At 37.3% G+C, this 24,345-nt stretch overlaps 1 protein-coding gene across 2 annotated transcripts in view; it reads right to left on the reverse strand.

Moving 5' to 3' along the window:
• LOC126094773 (putative mediator of RNA polymerase II transcription subunit 26) overlaps positions 1–20,638 on the reverse strand; it is a 261,755-nt gene extending 241,117 nt beyond the window's left edge. Inside the window, exons 1-6 of one of the 2 annotated variants that reach the window (XM_049909326.1) lie at positions 19,978–20,638; positions 19,775–19,891; positions 19,380–19,503; positions 18,591–18,734; positions 16,212–16,341; positions 2,318–2,616 (exon numbers count right to left, since the gene is read on the reverse strand). In XM_049909326.1, the coding sequence (XP_049765283.1) occupies positions 2,318–2,616; positions 16,212–16,341; positions 18,591–18,734; positions 19,380–19,418 (612 nt within the window). In that variant the 5' untranslated portion in view covers positions 19,419–19,503; positions 19,775–19,891; positions 19,978–20,638. The remainder of the gene's footprint in view (positions 1–2,317; positions 2,617–16,211; positions 16,342–18,590; positions 18,735–19,379; positions 19,504–19,774; positions 19,892–19,977) is intronic. The other variant, XM_049909325.1, reaches the window with a different exon arrangement.
• Between the last annotated feature and the right edge of the window lie 3,707 nt (positions 20,639–24,345).

Below are 24,345 nucleotides of genomic sequence, written 5' to 3' on the forward strand. Positions count from 1 at the left end.
TGAAATTGATCTATTTTATAACATATAACTAAGTTAGACTATGATTTAAAAGTAAGAAGTATCACGGTGGGAAACTGAGTAAGCAGAGGATAGCCATTTTACTTATGCTCGATGCTAATGGGTCTGAAAAATTACCTCCTTTGGTGATGCGTAAATTTAAAAACCAAAAGTATTAGTTAGAAAAATGCATGTCCAGAAGACTGTACTTATGCACAATAATGGCATGGACCCAAAATCTACAACCATATCACTTTTGGATGCCCTGCATTATAAAGCCACAGCATAGATGGCTGAGACTCCTTTAACTACTTGTAATTTTTTCATGATAGCAGGATTTAAGTTCACAGGAAACACTGAAAGACTATTTGTCTGAGGCTATGTTTCAAGAGTATGTCGGTGTTGATTCTGTCATCAGTTCAGAAGTTTCAACAATAGATAGCATAATTGCCAACATTTTGAAGAAGGGAAGAGAGAGGTGATGAAGATGATGACCAAGAACCATTTGTGCCAAGCAGTAGTGCATAAGGTGGAGATAATGCATTTGATGCTTTGTATATGGTAGAGAGGTAAGAGAAGCTAATTGCTGTTGAAAGGAAGCAAAAACAATTAATTATTTCATTTTTTTAAAATAGGCAAAATTTAAATTGTTTTAATTTCATATTCTGAACAATAAAAAAGAGAATGACAGAGTAATTTATTCATTTTCATTTGATATGTTTCCTATGATTTCCTCTACTTTATACTTTCCTGCATTTTACACTTGTTTTAGGTCAGTCCACTGGACAGTGTAAAAAGAGGGTTTAACTGTTCTTCACACTTTCCTGCATTTTACACGTTTTGAGCCAATCCACTAAACAGTGTATAAAGGGGGTTTAACTGTAATAGCCTTTTCATGTTGTATGTAGCTGTTCTTGTTCATAATTTCTAATCATACTGCACTGCTTTGACTTACAATACTACATGTATCTCTTCTAAACTGATGTGAACATAATGATTATGGATTGAAACTGGTTTAGCAATTAATGTAAAAAAATTGTGGTGAAAAAGTAGTGCAATTACTACAATTTCAAGAATCTGGATTACTGTGTCTTTGCAGTAAACATTTCACACTCCATTATGATATATCTGTTTAACTGACAAAATTCTCGGCTATAAAGATTCCTAAAGAGGAGAATTTGAAATTTCTGGGGAGAATGCACCATTCATAATGATTTAACTAGAGATAAAATAACTGTGTATGAGTGTGCGGTGTTTGGAGGAGGGAGGTGGGCGGAATGGACAACCATACACTATTTTCTATTCACAATTTAACATTACTGCACATAGTAATCTGAGACACAGTCATTAAAAAGGAGGAAGAAGAAGAAGAAGGCCAAAGATTGGGAAATCAAACCATGTTATGATTAGTGAGAGACTGACATACAGCCAAAGCTAGCATGTCTACAAGATTTATGAACATATGTTCTAGTAACTGGCAAAGGGGCGGTATATTTAAAAGACAGACATACAGACAGACAGGGAGAAAGAAGGCAGCACGGAAGGCTTGGCATAAATGTGGATCAACGTCAACATACGTGGAAAACTGGTTCAGTTGGACAAGACTGGGAAAGACCCAGTCATGACTGTTGAAAGAGCTATCCTGGCACTGGGCTCAAGTGATTTAAGGTACCTATGGATAATCTTAATCATAATAAATGGAAGCAAATTTTGATCCAAAGTTCATGAACAATTTAACAGATTTTTCTCACAGTTTTGAACATTTAAGGAATGATGGAAACAATTTGTCTGCCAATGACAACTGAAAAACTTCTGAAACCAAGACCACTGTACATTATTTTCCCTAATGAGCAGCAGAATGGTTTTAATGAGGTTGCAAATTCATGTGTTTACATGTTTCTTCCTGTAACTGTATCAACTGTGGACTGTCAATCTTTTAAGGATTTTAATAGGTAGTTTCTGCCATTTACAGAATAAATACAAAAATAAACTAAAAATAGCAATCATAATCAAACTTTAAATAAAGATTGATGAATAAAACAGCATGACATGCAGGATCACTTGAGGAATGCTTGTTCCCATGCAAATACACACACATTTTCTTAAACTTTAGGACCATTAATAGCAAAAAAGGTATTTCATCATGATGAGATTAGTTATGAAGTGGAAACCCAAATACTCAGGAAAATATATACCACCTTTCACTTCATCCCACAAGCCATAGAGTTAACCAAGTCTGGAAGAAAACAGTTAAGGAAACTACAGCTGTATGCTGGATACATGTAAGTGATCTTTCTCAAGCTGCTCGTTACGCTCTTACCTGATTCGAAGGGCGAAGCAGCACATGATGAGTGTTGCACACAAAATTTGGCCCAGGCACTGCATGCCGGTAATCTCGAATTTCAGCAATAATACACCCATTATAAAAGAGATCAGAGTGAGTGGTTTCAAGCAAATCCACCAGATGCACAGGTAGTTCCTCATTGTCAATGAAAGTAAGCAGCTCATCTGCATGGTACGGCCATCGTGAAGTCTCCACAACACTCTCTGTGGCAGGAGGCATGTTGTTTGCACTGCTTGGCCCTGCACTTGTACTTGGACTGCTGCTTGTTGCAGTTGCTACAACATGAATGATGACTTCCCATAAAAAATGCAGTACAAAGTCTACCGAGCAAATAATAATGTACTATGGGAAAAGTATAAATGTAACAAGAATTTATTTTACTCAGACCACTCATTACTCAAACATAGTGAAGTACTGAAACAGAATTTATTATGTTTGAAAGACATATTTTTTCTGAAATTGACTGCCACACATGAGTGAGCTATCTTTCTGCTATCCTTAAACTATGGAAGTATGTTATCTTTCAAAAATGCATATAACAGATGGCTGACCTCTGACTAACAGGATCTCTGTTACAAATAACAATTAAAAATAAAATGGCATAATTATGTCTTAAAACCAACAAATGTATCAATACGTAATTGATATTTTCAAATTTCAGCCTCCTGCAGAGAGAAACTTCAAACGTATCACTTAAGTTTGTTGGCTTGTGCCACTTTCGTTCCCTGTCAACCAGCTGTAACTTGGTGGGGTCACAAAATGATACACATCCTTGTTCTAAAATGTAGAGAACGGAACGCTGCAGTTTAACATCACATTAATATTGTGACATCATAGACAGACAGTTGCACAGGTAGGGCAAGGACAGTAGATTTACCAGCTTATGTTTTCTCGACGAAGCCGTCCTAGAATTTGCTTGAAACGATGTGCCGAGACCACACAAATCTTAATCAGAATGGACTGACTTGAATATGTTATTTGATCTAATCATTGGGAGACAAATCAATGTAATTTTATGTACACTTATGTGAAGTTTTAAATGTCCACAACAACACTTAGTACAAGGACAATGTGACATACCATGCATCATGCTAGAACACATGGATAACTTACACATCAAATGTCACAAGTCAAAAAATCGAATTTAGAATGACATAGATTTTCGCTACTGCTCTTCTTTCTTCAGAAAAATCAGTAGTAACTGATAAACAAATCCACAATTCCTACAGGAAATGCATAAGGTGCTTGTGAAATATAATACAAACTTTCTAACAATATCATGTCTGCAGAAAGAATGATCTGTTACTGCAAAATAAAGGTTAATTAGACACTGAGCACTTGCACAGATGGAGAAGGGTAAAGGAACAAATCCACTGTGGGCTTACCAAGGTAATTAATCTAGAATTTGCATTAGGTAATTTGAGAAATTACTGTAAAACTAAATCAGGATGCCTGGAGGGATGATAACTTTGAACCGGGCTTGTCCTCCAAGAGAGTCTACTGTTTTTAGTCACTTGCCCACAAGTCTAACCAAAATTAAAATGTATCAAAAGTGTTTGTATATACAATATGAGGTGCTACATAAGGAAACAAACCTTAAGTTCACAACACCACAAAAGAAATGTGTAAAAGCCAACCTGAAATGAGCCTGTTCACCTTTGAATTGTGAATTAAGAACAAGATTAAAGCACATTTCATTTATTACCAATGATCACTTTTTCATCATGCTGTAAAACATTTTGGATGCCATAAGGATGACTACCCCACATACTTGACACTTTACAAGAATGATATAAATTTTGTTTTCACTCTCCTAAAAGCTATAGCAACTGCTTCACAACTAATTTTAATAGTCTCAATAACTGCCCTCTGTGAGACCAGGGTCAGAAACAATGCCAGGTTTCGTCTTAAAATATCAGCAAATTTTACATTTAACAGTATAGACATCATACCAAACAGATACAAGATTTTACTCATAATTAAATATTTTAAATGAACACGGTTTCTTTTAAAGATCAATCAAAATATAAAACTGCTCACGTCACATTTGTAGAACACGTGAGGTCTTCTGTTGACTGAAAGTTCTCTTCCACTGTTTGTTTTAATTTTCTTAGCACTTCTTACAACTTGTCCCCTTTTATTCCTATTGTAATAAACAACTGAACATGTTTTGTTTTGTTTGTTTCTCCTATATTTGTAAACTGTGTTACACTTCCACATGTGTATTTGGTTCATTTTGCAACTGCATATACCAAGATGCCATCTGAGTCTTACACATTGAACTAACTTATAAAAAAAAAAAAAGCCTTTTCTTCTTGTTATGTGTATGTGTCTGTATGTATTACATGACATGTTTTGAACCCATTTCGCAATAACACTTCATGTCTAGTAATCACTGGGTGACAAGTTTTACGTGATGTAAATAAAATGGAATACCAGGTACAATATCAAGAATTACAAATTTCAAAGGTGTCGAAAACATATAACCTTAAGTACTAGGGAGCTTGGGATACTGTCACAGGCCAAAGAACTATACCAATGCATAACGACAACATGAACACTGCAGTAGTACAGGCATATGATTATCAGCAGGTCTATTGGGGAGAAACCACTGCTACACACTAAAAATTGTGAATCTTCAGCTATCATGTTGACCAAACTACTTTATGAACAGAAAAACAAGCATACATTACCCTATCCTAAGCAGCAATGGTAAAATGAAAAATTGACAAGTGTGTGTGTGTGTGTGTGTGTGTGTGTGTGTGTGTGTGTGTGTTTTGTTCTGGAAATAGACAATCTCAATGATTTTTCCCTGGTACCAATATTGATACTGGCAATGGCAAGATATTTGTCCAGGGAATTCCAAGGGTTATCAAAATCTCTACAGTAGTTCCTCAAACTAGCCCGGACATACAAAAAGAAGCCAGCATGGGACTTTAGTTTATGTCCATAGAGAGAGAAGAGTTAATAAAACATTTTTTATTTACATAAAAAACATGACTACAACATACATTTTATATTTGCATGCAGTTATGTTCACCTATTATGTTTTTAACAGATGGTGCTACGTATGTTCAAATGGCAAAAGACATTTTCCATGTGATATAATTACAATTTAAAAGTATAAAAATTTTGCTTTACTTCTTCTGTGAAATCTTGCTTCTTGCCAAATTTGAAGATTGTAGGTCAACGGGAAGTGATCTGTAGGTTTTCATGAGCAGATTTATGAGTATCAAGATATCTACATCTACATCCATACTCCGCAAGCCACCTGACGGTGAGTGGCGGAGGGTACCTTCAGTACCTCTATCGGTTCTCCCTTCAATTCCAGTCTCGTATTGTTCGTGGAAAGAAGGATTGTCAGTATGCCTCTGTGTGGGCTCTAATCTCTCTGATTTTATCCTCATGGTCTCTTCGCGAGATATACGTAGGAAGGAGCAATATACTGCTTGACTCTTTGGTGAAGGTATGTTCTCGAAACTTTGACAAAAGCCCGTACCGAGCTACTGAGCGTCTCTCCTGCAGAGTCTTCCACTGGAGTTTATCAATCATCTCCGTAACGCTTTCGCGATTACTAAATGATCCTGTAATGAAGCGCGCTGCTCTCCGTTGGATCTTCTCTATATCTTCTATCAACCCTATCTGGTACGGATCCCACACTGCTGAGCAGTATTCAAGCAGTGGGCGAACAAGCGTACTGTAACCTACTTCCTTTGTTTTCGGATTGCATTTCCTTAGGATTCTTCCAATGAATCTCAGTCTGGCATCTGCTTTACCGACGATCAACATTATATGATCATTCCATTTTAAATCACTCCTAATGCGTACTCCCAGATAATTTATGGTATTAACTGCTTCCAGTTGCTGACCTGCTATTTTGTAGCTAAATGATAAAGGATCTATCTTTCTGTGTATTTGCAGCACATTACACTTGTCTACATTGAGATTCAATTGCCATTCCCTGCACCATGCGTCAATTCGCTGCAGATCCTCCTGCATTTCAGTACAATTTTCCATTGTTACAACCTCTCGATACACCACAGCATCATCTGCAAAAAGCCTCAGTGAACTTCCGATGTCATCCACCAGGTCATTTATGTATATTGTGAATAGCAACGGTCCTATGACACTCCCCTGCGGCACACCTGAAATCACTCTTACATCGGAAGACTTCTCTCCATTGAGAATGACATGCTGCGTCCTGTTATCTAGGAACTCCTCAATCCAATCACACAATTGGTCTGATAGTCCATATGCTCTTACTTTGTTCATTAAACGACTGTGGGGAACTGTATCGAACGCCTTGCGGAAATCAAGAAACACGGCATCTACCTGTGAACCCGTGTCTATGGCCCTCTGAGTCTCGTGGATGAACAGCGCGAGCTGGGTTTTACACGACCGTCTTTTTCGAAACCCATGCTGATTCCTACAGAGTAGATTTCTAGTCTCCAGAAAAGTCATTATACTCGAATATAATACGTGTTCCAAAATTCTACAATTGATCGACGTTAGAGATATAGGTCTATAGTTTTGCACATCTGTTCGACGTCCCTTCTTGAAAACGGGGATGACCTGTGCCCTTTTCCAATCCTTTGGAACGCTATGCTCTTCTAGAGACCTACGGTACACCGCTGCAAGAAGGGGGGCAAGTTCCTTCGCGTACTCTGTGTAAAATTGAACTGGTATCCCATCAGGTCCAGAGGCCTTTCCTCTTTTGAGCGATTTTAATTGTTTCTCTATCCCTCTGTCGTCTATTTCGATATCTACCATTTTGTCATCTGTGCGACAATCTAGAGAAGGAACTACAATGCAATCTTCCTCTGTGAAACAACTTTGGAAAAAGACATTTAGTATTTCGGCCTTTAGTCTGTGATCCTCTGTTTCAGTACCATTTTGGTCACAGAGTGTCTGGACATTTTGTTTTGATCCACCTTCTTAGGATTTTCTGCCAAGTCAGTACATAGAGCTTTACTTTCGAATTCATTGAACGCCTCTCGCATAGCCCTCCTCAATAAATGACCAAATATTTTGATTGCCTTGACTTAGAAGCTTAAATTTTTTACACCACCCAGGGACTGTAGTGATTAAAACATGACATAAATTTCAACTTGACACATCACCCTGTTCCTAAGAAAAAGGGGTCTTGAAAGACAGATAAAAAAGACAAAAAATATTTTTTTCAGGTGATATAACTAAAAATTAACAAATTTCAAATTTTTTCCCTTTGCTTGTGCTGTGAAACCTTGTGTCTTGCTCCTTGCCAAATTTCGTAATTGTAGGTAAACAGGAAGTACTGTGTAAGTTTTGATGAGTGAGTTTTTGAGTATCAAAATATATGATTTAAATGACCATATCTTCCGATTGCATTGGCTTAGAAGCTCACAATTTTTATGCTGTCAGGGGACCATAGACCTTAGTATGTGAGATAAATGTGAAATTGATACATGATACTGTTCCAGAGAAAAAAGTGTCTTAACAGACAGACGAACACACAGACGGATAAAAAGCAAAGAAAAAAAATATTTTTTCATGTTACAGGTCTACAAATACCCAATTTTCGGGTTTTTTGTCCTTTACTTCTGCTGTGAAACATTGCGTCTTGCTAAATTTCATGATTCTAGGTCAACGGGAAGCACCTGATATGTTATGTATGATGAGTGAGGTTTCAAGCATTAATGAATGTGTCTTTTAACTGTAGTGACTTACAAGTTTAAAACTTTTTACACTTCCAAGGAACCACAGGCCATAATATGTGACATAATTTGAACATGACAGTCTACCCATCCTGAGAAAAAGGATTCTCAGACAGACAGACAGACAGACAGACAGACAGACCGCGGAGCAATCCTATGAGGGTTCCGTTTTTACAGACAGGTACAGAACCATAAAAAGTATATTGCAAGTGACATGGCTACATATATTTCACAGTTAGAAAACTTGGAGGAATCAAGGAGAAAATATTTTTAACTCTACAGTGATCACAAAATTGTTAATGACTTATGAGCTCCACCCATTTTCTGACAGTGAGGGGATCAACACATACTGATCAACAAACACTATAGAATTCGAGCTCAAGATTGTTCAAGGAAGAAAAATTTGTAAATCCCCAGAAATATATGAAGAGGGAAGTGTTTCTGGCAGGTAAACAACAATAACCCTCATCCTGAAGATAAAAATTCGAGGAAACCAGCTAAATGCTATAAATGTAATAAACCTGGCCATACGGCAAATGAATACATACGTGTTTGCTCCAAATGTAATAAAGTCTGGTCATTAAGCAAAAGACTGCAGAAACCCTATGTCAAAGGATCAAGGTCAGAATCAGTGTAAATCGAGAGGGGATACCCTGATAAGAAAATTCTCTCGTCAGTAGCAGGCAATCATGTAGATGAATATGTGTGGTTTTTAGATTCTGGTGCTACTGATCACAAATATAATCCAACTGAAGCTTGGAAGTTGCAGTCCACTTGAGAGTGAAGTCTCCACTAGTAATGGTGATGGTAGCTTCATTCCATCACAAGGAAAAGGTGACAAACATTGTAGCCCTTGATGGAGAAAGATGAAGTGAGAAAAATCTGTAAAATGTTTTCTATGTGCCAGGGATTCAGTTCAGTTTATTCTCACTTGGGGCAGCTCTTAACAAGGGAATAGCATTTAAATCTGTTAAGACAATATGCAGACTCTTCACAGGAGAAAATGTTGCATAGGGAGTTTGTGAAGAAAAGTTGTGTAGCATGAAGTTTAAGATTTAATTGAGTGAAAACGACATTATTCATACCAATATGGCTACTAAGATAGAAATAAAACCTGGCACAAAAGACCTGCCCATCAAAACTTTCCCCAGTTTTGAAGAATCAACAAAAAAATTTAGACAGATAAAAGCTTATGTGAGAATAAATAGTGGGAAAAATTAACAAGTTATCTTTCTAAAAAAGTGATTCAAAGTCAGCAAAAACAAATGAGTTGATTCACAGTGATTAAAAAAAAAGTGGTCCAAATTGGTGGTTCTTGGTAATTTCTTTAGTTAAAAGTGACTATTTCCACTGCCAAATTAAGTAGCTTTAAAAAACAAGTAAGAAGTGGCCACACACCTTGAATATTTCATAAAAACCAGTTATATGCACATTGAGCATGGAATGATCAGAACTGACAATGGACTACAATCGATTAATCAAGAGGCACACAAAATAAGACAGAACCATGGGATAATGCATCAAAACTCAGTAGCCTACAGTCCTCAATAGAATAGTGCAACTGAACAAGGACAGAACTTTGGTGGAGACAGAAAGGACAATGCTTTACACAAGCAGGTAGGCTGCCAATATGATTATAGGCTGAAGCCATAAACAAGGTAGCTTATATTTTGAATAGAACTTGTCAAGAAGTGGTGACTGAAAAACATCTTACAAGTTATGGATTGGATTGGACTGGACTATGATGTGGCCAGACTCAGGATATTTGGAGAGATGGTTGAGATGGGAAAAATGGGATTCCAAAGCTGAAAATGGTCTCTTAGCTGGATATGATACAGACGTAAAAGGATATTGTATCTGGTTTCCTCATAAAGTTCAAATACAATACAGCGTGATGTTTTGATGGGCAAATTATACGTGGGTTGTCAATCTGAGAAAACTGTCGAGAAAGGTGATGAAAAAATCCTAGTATCTTAAGACCATTGAGGATGAAAAGCCTACTCAAGAGGAGACCCTGAATCAGACAGAAAATGAGGCAATGAAATCACCTGAAAACAAACTTTACTCTGAAATCAATGTTACAAAACAGACGTCAATGACATCTCCACAGAATCAGTGGCTCAAATAGGAAGAAGCTTACAACATAGAGCAGAAATCTGAAAGAAACCATTACTCTAATCTCTATGTGTCTGACGCACTGTTATCAACCTGTCTCACACTAAGATGTAATAGATAGTGACAAATGAGAAAAATGGAAGCAGGCCATGCAAGATGTAATACATGTACTTATTCTTGATGAAATTTGCATCCCGACTGAAACCCCAGAAAACAAAGAAATACTCGACAACAGGTGGATATGCAAAATGAAGAAAGAAACAGATAGAACTGAGGATAGATTTAAAGCTCGACTCGTTGCTAGCGGATATTGACAGAGGTGTGGAACAGACCACAATGAAATCTACAATCCAGTGGCAAGATTTGACTGCAAAAGGAAAGCTTATCTATCACAGAATCCAAGGCCTTCAACATCAGGCAGTCTGATGTTAAAACTGCATTGTTACATGGTGAAACTGATACCGAGCAAAGGGCTTTGAGGATGGTACCAAAAGGGTATAAAAGCTGAAGAATAGTATTTATTGAGTCAAACAAGCATTTAGATTATGGAATCAATTACTCACCAGTGAGCTAAATAAATTTGGCCTAATAGAAACAAGGCAGAGCCATGCATTTTTGTAAATGACAAGGGTAGACTCTTGACCATCCTAGCTATTCATACTGATGATGGTCTGGTTGTATCAAGAGTCTAGAGAAGTAATTAATATGTTGTTCAATAATTTGGAGCAGGAATCTGCTATAACTAAGAGCAGTGCTAGTCATTATCTAGGTTTGCAAACAGAGTAGTTTCAAGGTGGCTCTACCTTCTTCAATCAAGAGGCATATCAGAGGGTGTGCTGAAACAGTACAACACGGAGAACAGCAATGTTGTGGCACTACCTGCTTATCACGGACAAGTGTACTCTGAGCTGGGTCTCAATGCTCTATACCACCAATCTACTGGAAGCTAGCTCTATCAACCAGTGGCAACTAGACCTGAAATCACTTTTGCAATACACAATGCTAGTCATCACCTCAAAAAATCAGAAAAGATGCACTTGAATGCTGTGAAGAAAATCTTAAAAACACCATAGCAACCAATCTCTTCTGGCTTATATTATCCAAGAAGTGAGGACACTCGTTTGCCTGTTTTAAGTGACTCACTCAGACTAACCTCCCCCCATGAACCATGGACCTTGCCGTTGGTGGGGAGGCTTGTGTGCCTTAACGATACAGATAGCCGTACCATAGGTGCAACCACAACTGAGGGGTATCTGTTGAGAGGCCAGACAAACGTGTGGTTCCTGAAGAGGGGCAGCAGCCTTTTCAGTAGCTGCAGGGGCAACAGTCTGGATCACTGACTGATCAGGCCTTGTAAAATTAACCAAAACGGCCTTGCTGTTTTGGTACTGCGAACGGCTGAAAGCAAGGGGAAACTACAGCCGTAATTTTTGCCGAGGGCATGCAGCTTTACTGTATGGTTAAATGATGATGGCGTCCTCTTGGGTAAAATATTCCGGAAGTGAAATAGTCCCCCATTCGGTTCTCCGGGCGGGGACTACTAAAGAGGACGTCGTTATCAGGAGAAAGAAAACTGGCATTCTACGGATCGGAGCGTGGAATGTCAGATCCCTTAATTGGGCAGGTAGGTTAGAAAATTTAAAAAGGGAAATGGATAGGTTAAAGTTAGATATAGTGGGAATTAGTGAAGTTCGGTGGTAGGAGGAACAAGACTTCTGTTATAAATACAAAATCAAATAGAGGTAATGCAGGAGTAGGTTTAATAATGAATAAATAAATAAATAGGAGTGTGGGTAAGCTACTACAAACAGCATAGTGAACATATTATAGTAGCAAAGATAGACACGAAGCCCATGCCTACTACAGTAGTACAAGTTTATATGCCAACTAGCTCTGCAGATGACGAAGAAATTGAACAAATGTATGATGAGATAAAAGAAATTATTCAGGTAGTGAAGGGAGACGAAAATTTAATAGTCATAGGTGACTGGAATTCGACAGTAGGAAAAGGGAGAGAAGGAAACATAGTAGGTGAATATCAATTGGGACTAAGAAATGAAAGAGGAAGCCGTCTGGTAGAATTTTGCACAGAGCATAACTTAATCATAGCTAACACTTGGTTCAAGAATCATAAAAGAAGGTTGTACACATGGAAGAATCCTGGAGATACAGGAAGGTATCAGATAGATTATATAATGGTAAAACAGAGATTTAGGAACCAGGTTTTAAATTGTAGGACATTTCCAGGGGCAGATGTGGACTCTGACCACAATCTATTGGTTATGAACTGTAGATTAAAACTGAAGAAATTGCAAAAAAGGTGGGAATTTAAGGAGATGGGACCTGGATAAACTCACTAAACCAGAGGTTGTACAGAGTTTCAGGGAGAGCATAAAGGAACAATTGACAAGAAAGGGGGAAAGAAAATCAGTAGAAGACTAATGGGTAGCTCTGAGGGATGAAGTAGTGAAGGCAGCAGAGGATCTAATAGGTAAAAAGACGAGGGTTAGTAGAAATCCTTGGGTAACAGAAGAAATATTGAATTTAATTGATGAAAAGAGAAAATATAAAAACACAGTAAATGAAGCAAGCAAAAAGGAATACAAACGTCTCAAAAATGAGATCGACAGGAAGTGCAAAATGGCTAAACAGGGATGGCTAGAGGACAAATGTAAGGATGTAGAGGCTTATCTCACTAGGGGTAAGATAGAGACAGCCTACAGGAAAATTAAAGAGACCTTTGGAGAAAAGAGAGCCACTTGTATGAATATCAAGAGCTCAGATGGAAACCCAGTGCTAAGCAAAGAGGGGAAAGCAGAAAGATGGAAGGAGTATATAGAGGGTCTATACAAGGGTGATGTACTAGAGGACAATATTACGGAAATTGAAGAGGATGAAGATGAAATGGGAGATACGATACTGTGAGAAGAGTTTGACAGAGCACTGAAAGACCTGAGTCGAAACAAGGCCCCAGGAGTAGACAACATTCCATTAGAACTACTGACAGCCTTGGGAGAGCCAGTCCTGACAAAACTCTACCATCTGGTGAGCAAGATGTATGAGACAGGTGAAATACCCTCAGACTTCGAGAATATAATAATTCCAATCCCAAAGAAAGCAGGTGTTGACAGGTGTGAAAATTACCGAACTATCAGTTTAATAAGTCACAGCTGCAAAATACTAACGCGAATTCTTTACAGACGAATGGAAAAACTGGTAGAAGCCGATCTCGGGGAAGATCAGTTTGGATCCCGTAGAAATGTTGGAACACGTGAGACAATACTGATCCTAAGACTTATCTTAGAAAATAGATTAAGGAAAGGCAAACCTATGTTTCTAGCATTTGTTGACTTAGAGAAAGCTTTTGACAAAGTTGACTGGAATACTCTCTTTCAAATTCTAAAGGTGGCAGGGGTAAAATACAGGGAGGGAAGGCTATTTACAATTTGTACAGAAACCAGATGGCAGTTATAAGAGTCGAGGGGCGTGAAAGGGAAGCAGCAGTTGGGAAGGGAGTGAGACAGGGTTGTAGCCTGTCCCCGATGTTATTCAATCTGTATATTGAGCAAGCAGTAAAGGAAACAAAAGAAAAATTTGGCGTAGGTATTAAAATCCAGGGAGAAGAAATAAAAACTTTGAGGTTCGCAGATGACATTGTAATTCTGTCAGAGACAGCAAAGGTCTTGGAAGAGCAGTTGAACGAAATGGACAGTGTCTTGAAAGGAGGATATAAGATGAACATCAACAAAAGCAAAATGAGGATAATGGAATGTGGTCAAATTAAGTCGGGTGATGCTGAGGGAATTAGATTAGGAAATGACACACTTAAAGTAGTAAAGAAGTTTTGCTATTTGGGGAGCAAAATAACTGATGATGGTTGAAGTAGAGAGGATATAAAATGTAGACTGGCAATGGCAAGAAAAGCGTTTCTGAAGAAGAGAAATTTGTTAACATCGAGTTTAGATTTAAGTGTCAGGAAGTCGTTTCTGAAAGTATTTGTATGCAGTGTAGCCATGTATGGAAGTGAAACATGGACAATAAATAGCTTGGACAAGAAGAGAATAGAAGCTTTCGAAATGTGGTGCTACAGAAGAATGCTGAAGATTAGATGGGTAGATCACATAACTAATGAGGAGGTATTGAATAGGATTGGGGAGAAGTTTGTGGCACAACTTGACTAGAAGAAGGGACCGGTTGGTAGGACATGTTCTGAGGGTAAAAATCGTAGAGGGCGACCAAGAGATGAATACACTAAACAGATTCAGAAGGATGTAGGTTGCAGTAAGTACTGGGAGATGAAGAAGCTTGCACATAATAGAGTAGCATGGAGAGCTGCATCAAACCAGTCTCAGGCCTATATGTATTTAGTTTACAAAGAGCAGCATACAAGCCTGATTTTTTGTAAACTTGTTTTCTTGTTTATCAATAATTTAAATGAATTATTCTTATTAAAGTATTATTATAATCGTTGGTGAAAAGTGCCTGACTTGTCATCGAATCATTAGGTCTCGGCTTTGGTGTGATGGGTGTCGTAGTTTTTTCATGTGGGTGACCGTAGTGGTGTGGGAACATGGGAAGTAAATGAGGCTCTTCAGTGGGTTTGTAGCATATTTAGTAGAGACATAAAAATAGTGGAGCAGGAAGAGAGCATTCCTGCTGTTCAGGCTGAATTAGACAAGGCTAAGAAAGATTTGGGCAGGTTAGAGGGTACGAGGTAAAAATATGTGGGAAGTGGCAATTTGGATGTACGTGCTTAGAAATACATCTGACAACTTTGTGATGAATGTGAAAAATAAGTTTGACCTGTTGCTTCAGTTAGAAACCCATGAGCTGTAAGCAGATGCAGATGTAGGCAGGGCACAATGAAATTTCAGCAGCAGATTGAAAAGGAAGAATGAAGGGAAATCAGTAAAGAGAAGACAGTTTTATTGTTGGGCATTACTCATGCTAGAGGTGTCTATACATTCTGACTTCTGCCCAAACTCAGTGTAGTAATGTGTTCATTGTAAATAAGTGTTATAAAATGATCATTTTATTTACTGTGTATTACATCATAAATGGAAATATGTTTAAACATTTTTTGACTCATTCCACATCCATGATGATCATTCCACCTAAGGTCTGCGGAAGGTAAATTAGAATTTTTTTTTTCCTCATTGTAAAGATCTGTATTGTGTATTCTTTTTCTTCTGACATGTTCTACATCCTGGAGGATCTCCTCACTACGGATCAATCAGAACAAAAAGTACATCTGATCTGGTCTGCTCTGTGCTTTTTGTGTAAATTTTCTCAGACAAACAAGACAATGCACTGGATTAAAATGGCAGTATCACTGCACAGATTCAAATTCAAATGGTCACCAATTACGTAGCATGCGGGATCAAAGGCCAATTCAAAAATAAGTGTTGTTACTATCAATACAACAAACAACTTATTATATTGCATTCCATCTAGATAGGTGCAGAAGTCTTATTTCCCATGTTTTGTCTTACTTCCACATTTGCAAAAACATTTCTGCCAAAGAGGTAACATATGAAGCACACATCTCAAGCAGCAATAATCGTACTCAGTGCTATCTACAAGGATTGTTCATGTGTGTCACAACAAATCTATAATGCAACAATGGTATCTCACATCTATCATTACAACACGCAACAACGATTAAGTTTAGTGACCTTCTGTTAACAATTCATATGTTTGCCATTAAGAATTGACAATTCACCTATACATATCTTGCTCATAAAGTTGGTACACACACAATGATGTTTAATCACCCAAACAGATTAATGTTATCCTTAAAATGATAAATTAAGCTTATAACAGTTGGGGTCCAAGTGAGGCCCCTTGAAACAGAAGTATAGTTACCACAAAATCTCATTCTTTGTATTTGTGCCAAGATATCACGAAATATAATACAAATACAAAGAACGTCATTGCTGAGCAGCTGTTTACTACTTTCATTTACATAACAACTGTTCTGTACAATAACAATGGAGGGCCATTTCATAAGCACCAATAATCTAGTAAAACATAGCATAAAAAAACACAAATTTAAATCTCACCTGCAGTTTTAGGATGAATTCGGAGAGCAACAGAATATCCTTTATTGCCAGGATAGAGATTAATGATAAGCGTATTAAGCTGTTCCTTTGCAACAAGTTTTTCCAGTAGAAAGGAGCAGGATTTGAGGTGCTGGAAGATGAGAACAAATAATCAAGTTCACAAAAGTGACTTCACCAGAATGTTTATACATACTAATATACTATTCTAGAGGTCAAGCAACCACAGCCAAAATTCCACATGGTGAATAAAATCTTCCACAACGGCTGTTAAAACCCAATGCAGAAGTTATTCACCACACTAACATACAGGTATTATTTAGCTGTTCAGCAATACACTGAGCTTTGCAGCTTAGTACACCGCATGCATGCCCCCCCCCCCCCCCCCACACACACACACACACACACACACACACACACACACACACACACACACACACACAGAGAGAGAGAGAGAGAGAGAGAGAGAGAGAGAGAGAGAGAGAGAGAGAGAGAGAGAGACCACACTGCAGAGCAACTAGGAAGTCCACAGTGGCAGATCCAAAGCTCGAAAATTATGCTGGTGGAGAAATAAAGCTGTATTCTTAATGCCTCATATTCTGTTTCATGAAGAAATTACTATGAATTTAATAATAATAAAGAAAGAACACAACTAATAGTAACTGTGTTGATAACATCAATGTGCCTCTGAAATGTGCACTGATAATATGAATCAAAGCAATAGCTATAAATCTGAAGTAAAGAGGAGGTAGTTGGAAGAACAGTCTAACATATGGTTGTGTGCTAGGCCCTAAAATGTTCTAGGCCCTAAAATGTTATCATTATGAATTGTGACCAAACTGTAAAGGCATTACAACTTGTAAAAGGAGATATACTACCAATGCAAAGTGAAAGTACAATAGGAAGTAAAAATATAATCAACAGAACAACAGTACATCATGACTGATGTCTTGAGGAGAAAAACAGCCCTATTCTAACCCAATGTGCCCAAGGAGGAGGAGTGGGGGGTAAGGGTGCTGGATGCTGAAAGCAAACAGAGCACCCAATCACAGGGAGAAAAGCAGGAGGAGAAACTGAAGACTCTCATCAAATGAAAATTATTTGCAGTCAGTTAACACTTCACTCTAGCAAGTGGAGGACAGAAACACACAGCCAGATAAAATGACATTCTCAAGGAACAACATAACTGTCCATAAAATTAGATATACAACATAAATTGTTAACACATATAGACCATCTAAGTATTAACCAATTGTAACTACATCCTTATGCTTCAGACATGTGGAAAAAAAATGTGACAACAATTATGATTCACATATAAATAAGCAGGCAAAATGAAACATATGAGTAAGATGTGATTAAGTAAAAATGAAATGAATAGCAACCCCTTACTAGCAGTTGAAAATCAAATAAAAAGAATACAAAAGTAATGAAAAGGAGACGAATTATGACAAAGATAAAAATAAGCAGAAACAGAGAGAAAATACTGAGAGATAAGATAAACATAAACCTACTCAATGTCACCACAGAATGTGATAAAGAGTTACCACACAAGAAGGGATTGGACTATTTACAACATGAAATAATCGTACATGTTGATTGCCACACCCATTACAGGTGAAACTTGGCAATGAAATCCGATTTTTGGCAAAAAAATCCCATACTAACAAGAGGAAGAGAGAGAAATACAATGGAGAGAAGGATAAGGGAGCCAGAACACACCTCCATTTTTTTTTTTTTTTCTAAATACGCTTTTCTGAAAACTACAGCATTCAGACCATTATTCCCTCATCTTTTCTCACTCTGGCCTCAATTTTGCCGGTTCAACTCAAATCATACAGATAATACCAGTTTATTTTTGTTGTAGTAAATCAGTGACATCCAACCACAACGAGAGGAATTTTTTTTCATACTCTTACTCATTTCTGTTGAAGAGATCCTTAAGCATCTATTTTACAGCTATGATTGTCATAGACACAAGTTATTGTACTATAATATAATTAAGAACATAAGTAATTTTAGAGCAGTATTCAAGTGGAAATTATAAAATGGGATCTGTATTTACTTTCATTTTCAGCAACAGTTAGCCTTGTAGTTGGGGAAACTGAGGCTGACAAGTCACTAGCCTACATGACAGCCAAGAACCATATAACACAATATCCATAGGTATTTCTTATTCTGACAAATAAGTATTCAATCAATCATCTGTAAGATGCACCATTATTCAGAAGACAACATTAATTCTTTATACAATGACTAAAAATCATACACAGATAGTCCTACAGCCTATACCAAACTGATGCACAAAAACATCTACAAATTCTTACACTTTACTTTAAACTTAAGATAAAACCAAGAAAGAATCCCACACTAAATTTTTACCTTGTTCTGTTGCTGCAAGTCGTTTGCACTCTCTTCTTCATAGATTTCTCTCAGCTTGTCATGGATTGAGAAAAAAGCCTTTCCACTGTTGTTTTGAGTTCGAGGCACAGTCTGAGGAGCGTTATTTGCTATCTGCAATAGTCGCTGTGAGAACAGTTGCATTTTAGACACCAACTGAATTGAGACTAGTTCAACTATTCAATATGAGCACAGCCTTTGATTTTGCAGTGATATAATTACTTTACCAGAAACATAAAAGTCATATAGGCCCCTAATCATCAACTGAAGGCCACTGACATATAAACATAAAAATTTGACAAACGCCATAAAATGATTTCATAAAATTAACCTTATGGCTTTTAGAAGTATACTTCTTAATGGAAGCAGACAAAACTTTACAGCACCATTAGATACGTGTACCAAACCCAAGCACTACTATTGATCACATACACACTAAGTAATGCTCACATTTACTTCGATATTATTTTAAACTTGAAATAAACTTCTCTCCTTAAGCTTCACTTACGCAGCCAACTATGTCTGCTATGTATTTGTCCTACAGGCCTGTAACAATGTCAAATCTTTCGCCTAAAAACTGCTCATTTCAAACGCTCTACTTAATATCTGCAATCTCTTACAATACTAATGCTTAACAGTATAACTCAATAGAAATTCAAATCAATTTCAATTTTTAAGGAATACTTAACAGTAGGCCTATGTACGAAAAATATTACAGTCATAACCAGGTAGTACAGCAACGAATAATTTTTTATTCTCACGTCAACTTACATTTGCTTCCTCACATGTAGCCTCCAGGCTTTGCATCATTACCAACTCGTTTTATGAACATTCAGGTGACCAGAAATGTAACAGATCCAGAAACATAGAAATTTGATCTTGGTCGATCACAACCCTGCAGAAGGGAAAACAAAATATCACTGTTAAAATCAAGTTCAAACACAAGTGCGAATTCCAAGTAGTCGCAATAATAAAAATCTGCTTCTTTAGAATAAACTTATTGCAACCAAACTTTGAAGGATCCCCATAAACGACATGTACATTCAACGAATGTCAGTAAAACACAAATCTCAAAAATACAATAATTGCAAAATCTATTACTGTAGTGTAAACAGTTTTCTGAATTGATTTATGACCGATATAGCCAAACGCAGTAATTATTTTACCTGACAGGCGAGTAACTCCTTGGAGATGCATAACATTATTGCTGCATTATTATTCCGTCAGGTATGGACTTAGGAGGCTCAGGACCAAACGGTAAATATTCTTTGCCTCCTGTATTTCTACAGCAAAAATCCACAAATCATTATGTTTTACAAATTTAAGTAGGGCAATCCCAAACAAAACATCCCAACCAATATTTAAGTACCCAAAATTTCTTTGATACACAACACAACCAAGCAACAATGACATTGGTGACGACGGCTGATCCAAGTATTGTCAAACAGTAATTCATTACGAACAAGCAATAATCACAACAACTGCAATCTGACAAGTGGTGCTCCTATTTTGAATAGCGCTCTGAGAATCGCGGCTATGCTTGGCGTTTCCTTCCACAACAGTGTAAACATGTATCGTTCACTGATCCCACCACAGCGCTTTCCACAGTCACTCCTGTCAATATATACATTTTCACACTTGTTTCGGAGACACATTTTACGTCCTACCTTACGGCTGTCTGCTCTGCTCCTCCTTCGGACGGCCATCAGCTGCCCGCAAAGAATGTTCCGATCCTAACCCTAAAATCTACAGCTACAAGTATTATCATTTGCACTAGCTGTTCATTTGACTTGAAATGAACTTCTTTCAGTTCTCATATTGCACACTCATAATATACAGTTGTCCAATTTAGCTTTGCACGTGAAAAGTTTTCAGACAAAATCCCAGTTTACAAACATACTGGACCGAAACTGCTGCATTCTACCGGTAACAAAATTTCCTTCGACACAGTAATCACTGACTTTGTTACACAGAGCTTTCGTTATGAACGGTAATAACCAAAGGTACACCATTTGCGGCATTGTTGCGATAAGTTACAGTTATAAGCTTATTGAGTCTTTTTATGTATACTACAGCTGTTACTGAGTAATAATACACAGCCCGTAAAAGCGTCTGTGTACAGGAAGTCTCAGGCACGGAGCTGCCGAACACCCACCAGCATGCTCAAAAATCAAAATGAATAACTAAGCAAATGTCGCTATACTTTCATACGACTATTAGTTCAAAAATAGAATATTAGGTAATAATCGCATGCGCCAAAAAGTTTTCGCTCATTAGTTAATTCGAACGACTAATGCTGTCGGAGGACAATAGCGTAAACTGTGTCTACCGGGCAATTTTACTTTAGGCAAACTGTAGATTTTCTTATAGAAGTTACCAGTATTCTCTTAAGAGTTAACATGTGGACTTCCTTGTACAATTTAGGCCGTTTTACCTGTTAAAATAGTTATCATTTTATACTTTGACGGATAATTAAATTTATGTTTTTAAATAACCGTTTTTTATCGTCACAACAGGACACACTGATCTGCGGTTGACCATTCGAACGATGGAAACCAATTATCCCAAAACACAAATGTGATTAACACTAAAAATGAAATTATTTAGTCCAAACGTAGCAATAATGATTGTCTGCAAACGATAGAAATGTTGTCCTTCATCTATTCCCCATATTCGCCACGCTTATTTAGTTTGCTTCATGTTCCATAGGTCATTTGCCCATGATAAATCGTAATTATGTGCAACGAGTAATTTTTAAATACACATCACAAATTAATTTTTAAATTTGGCTAAATGCTGAATATTTTTTTAATGTGCAGATGTGACGTAATTCCTACCCACCACTTTTTACATATTACGGTAACAGAAATTTGTAGGAACATGACAAAGTACTATTAGTATGTGTTTGTAAAGTGTTGCCGTAATAATGTTGGCATAGTAGCTTATTATTCTCACGAATTTAACAACAAGGGGAGTAGGTACTCCATGGTTATTGCAATTCAACTTTCATTGTGTGAGCGATAAGAAATAAAATAAATGGAAAAATCTAAATTAAATTGAATCCGTAACGAACAGAGTGCAACAAATTGGTGACCCCGACGTGATCCGCAAGACTACGACATTTGCATGGTAATTTGCCATGAAATTTTTTAAACTTTAATCATACACTGTGTTTGAAAAAATAAGCAAAATATCACCAGCAAATGGACACGAATGGAATAATCCTGGATGTAAGCTGGGGATCAATAAAATACACGTTAAGCTACTGCCCTTTTGGGGGGAGGAGCCAGACATCTGGTTTTGTCAAGCGGAAGCCCAATTTACGATCGTTCCTATGGCAGCACAGGCGACTAAATATAACTGATTGTTCGCTCACCTAGAGCCAAAATTTGTTGAAAATGTATGAGATGTAGTTACAAGTTACACGAACAGTAAATATTTTGCTGCAAAAGATCGACTATTGACCATATTTAAAGAAAGGAAACAGTGCCAAGAAGCTTCTGAGTTGTTTGGAACTGGGTGATACAGAGCCCAGGCAATTATTAAGAAAAATGTGGGGCTATTCTGGCACTAATGTATCGGACAAGATATTGAAAACACTTTGGCTTAACAAACTTCCCAGTAGCATTCGAAGTATTTTAGTTATATCTGACCAAACACTGGATAAGATTATTCAAATGGCTGATTGTATGGTCGAAAGGCACTCTGTTGAGCAGGTTCTGGAAAAGTGGCAAGATAAACAGCAGAAGCCGATTGGATATTTTTCAGAAACGTTCACAGTGGCACAGAAGAAGTATTCCACTAATGACAGAGAGCTGCTTAGTATAGACATGACTGTCAATTGTTTCAAACATCTCTTGGAAGGAAGAGATTTAAGTATTTGGGCCTACACCGACCATGCTCCTCTGATGCATGGATTCAAGCAAAAGCATGAGAAAGCAACGTCAATCGAATTACATTATCACCAGTATGTTTCCTAATTTACTACAATTCTGTGACATATATCTGGCAAAGAAAATGTTTTCGCTGATAGCATATCAATGCTTGAAAAATTAGTTCCAACTAACTATGAAGATTTAGTTCAAGCATGAGAAAATGACAAAGAGCTTCATCACCTACAGTCCACCCGTCATACATCACTTAAATTAAAATACTATTTGATGCAGGGAGGAAAACAATTGTGGTATGATGTATCAACATAAATTACTCACCCTTTATATTCCTGAAGCATTTAGAATCCCATTTTCCCACACTGTCACGATTTGGATCATCTAAGCATTAAGACAGCTGTGAACACGATCACAAACAAATAAGGTTTGTATGGATCAATATAGAAAAGGTGTCCAAAATTGGGTGAAAACATGTACTGCTTGTAAGAAAAATAAAGTATCATGGCACATCCAAGCACCATTAGGACACTTTCCTAGTAATGATAAACGCTTCAAAATGATTCATCTTGACTTGACAGGACCAATACCTTCTCCTGAAGAATATACCTATTGGTTAACATGCATCAATAGAATTACGAACTGGACAGGAGTAGTACCTTTTGCAGCAAACAAGTGGAAGTAGTAGCACAAACATTTTTCAGTTGCTGAATCACAAGGTTTGGAATGTCACACCAAAGAGGGACTGACTGTGGATGACTGTTAAACTCTGTGCTGTTCCAAGCACTATCAAAAATATACTGTTGTAAGGAAACTCAAACTACAGCATTTCACGCTCAGTCAAATGGAAAAATTGAAATGTTTCTATTGGACACTTAAAACATCCATCCATGCCCATATAACTGCTAAACAGACGTAAATAATATCTGTAAGCCTTCTTGGTCAGTGCTCCATTGGAGAAAATGTTAATGCTGCAATTGCAAAAATGGTTTATGGCTCTCCCATCAGGATATCAGGTATGGCACAAAAAGAGGTGGTCACTTACCTCAATTTGCGTTACAAATGAAACAGTATATGATTCGCCTGAAATCTGTACAATATTCCTAGAAAGCAAAAGGGACGCTATTCATATGCAAGGACCTCAGCAATTCACCATGTTTGTAAGGATGGAACAAGTGAGGAAGACATTAGAGTCGCCATATGAAGGTCCATATGAAGTGACTGAACGGAACCCAAAAGTTTTCGGACTTTAAATGAGAGACCAGATACAGAATATCTCCACTGATCGATTAGTAAACACCTTAAGACATTCCAGTGGAACCATCAGCCCAGTACCAACAACCACACTCTACAGATGATGAAAAACCAAGAAGAACAACAAGACCTGGTCGTGAAATTCGATTTCCAGCAAGATTAGCTGAAGTCGTAAAATGACTATGCTTCTGAGAAATGTGTGATGTGGGAACATGACAAAGTACTGTTTGTACTTCTATGGATATGTAAAGTGTTGCTGTGATAATGTTGGTATAATAGCATTATTAATCTTTGGAACTAAAAAAAGAAGGTAATTACTCCATAGTCACTGCAATTCAAGTTTCACAGAGTGAGTAAAAATTATGTAAAACTGAGATGTTAATGAACACAGAGTGCAACAAATTCTTCTACAGAATAGGAGCTGTGAAGGAGAGATTTTCTCCGTTTGTTTTCAAATTTTACTTTGCTGTCTGTCAGACATTTTATATCCCTGGGTAAGTTATCAGAAATTTTAGTTGCTGCATTATGCACACCTTTTGGGCTGAAGACAAGCTTTATGTGGACTAATGAATGCCATTTTTTCTTCTGACATTGTA

The sequence above is a fragment of the Schistocerca cancellata genome, chromosome 8 (genome assembly GCF_023864275.1).
Source record: "Schistocerca cancellata isolate TAMUIC-IGC-003103 chromosome 8, iqSchCanc2.1, whole genome shotgun sequence".
NCBI classification, from domain to species: Eukaryota; Metazoa; Arthropoda; class Insecta; order Orthoptera; family Acrididae; genus Schistocerca; species Schistocerca cancellata.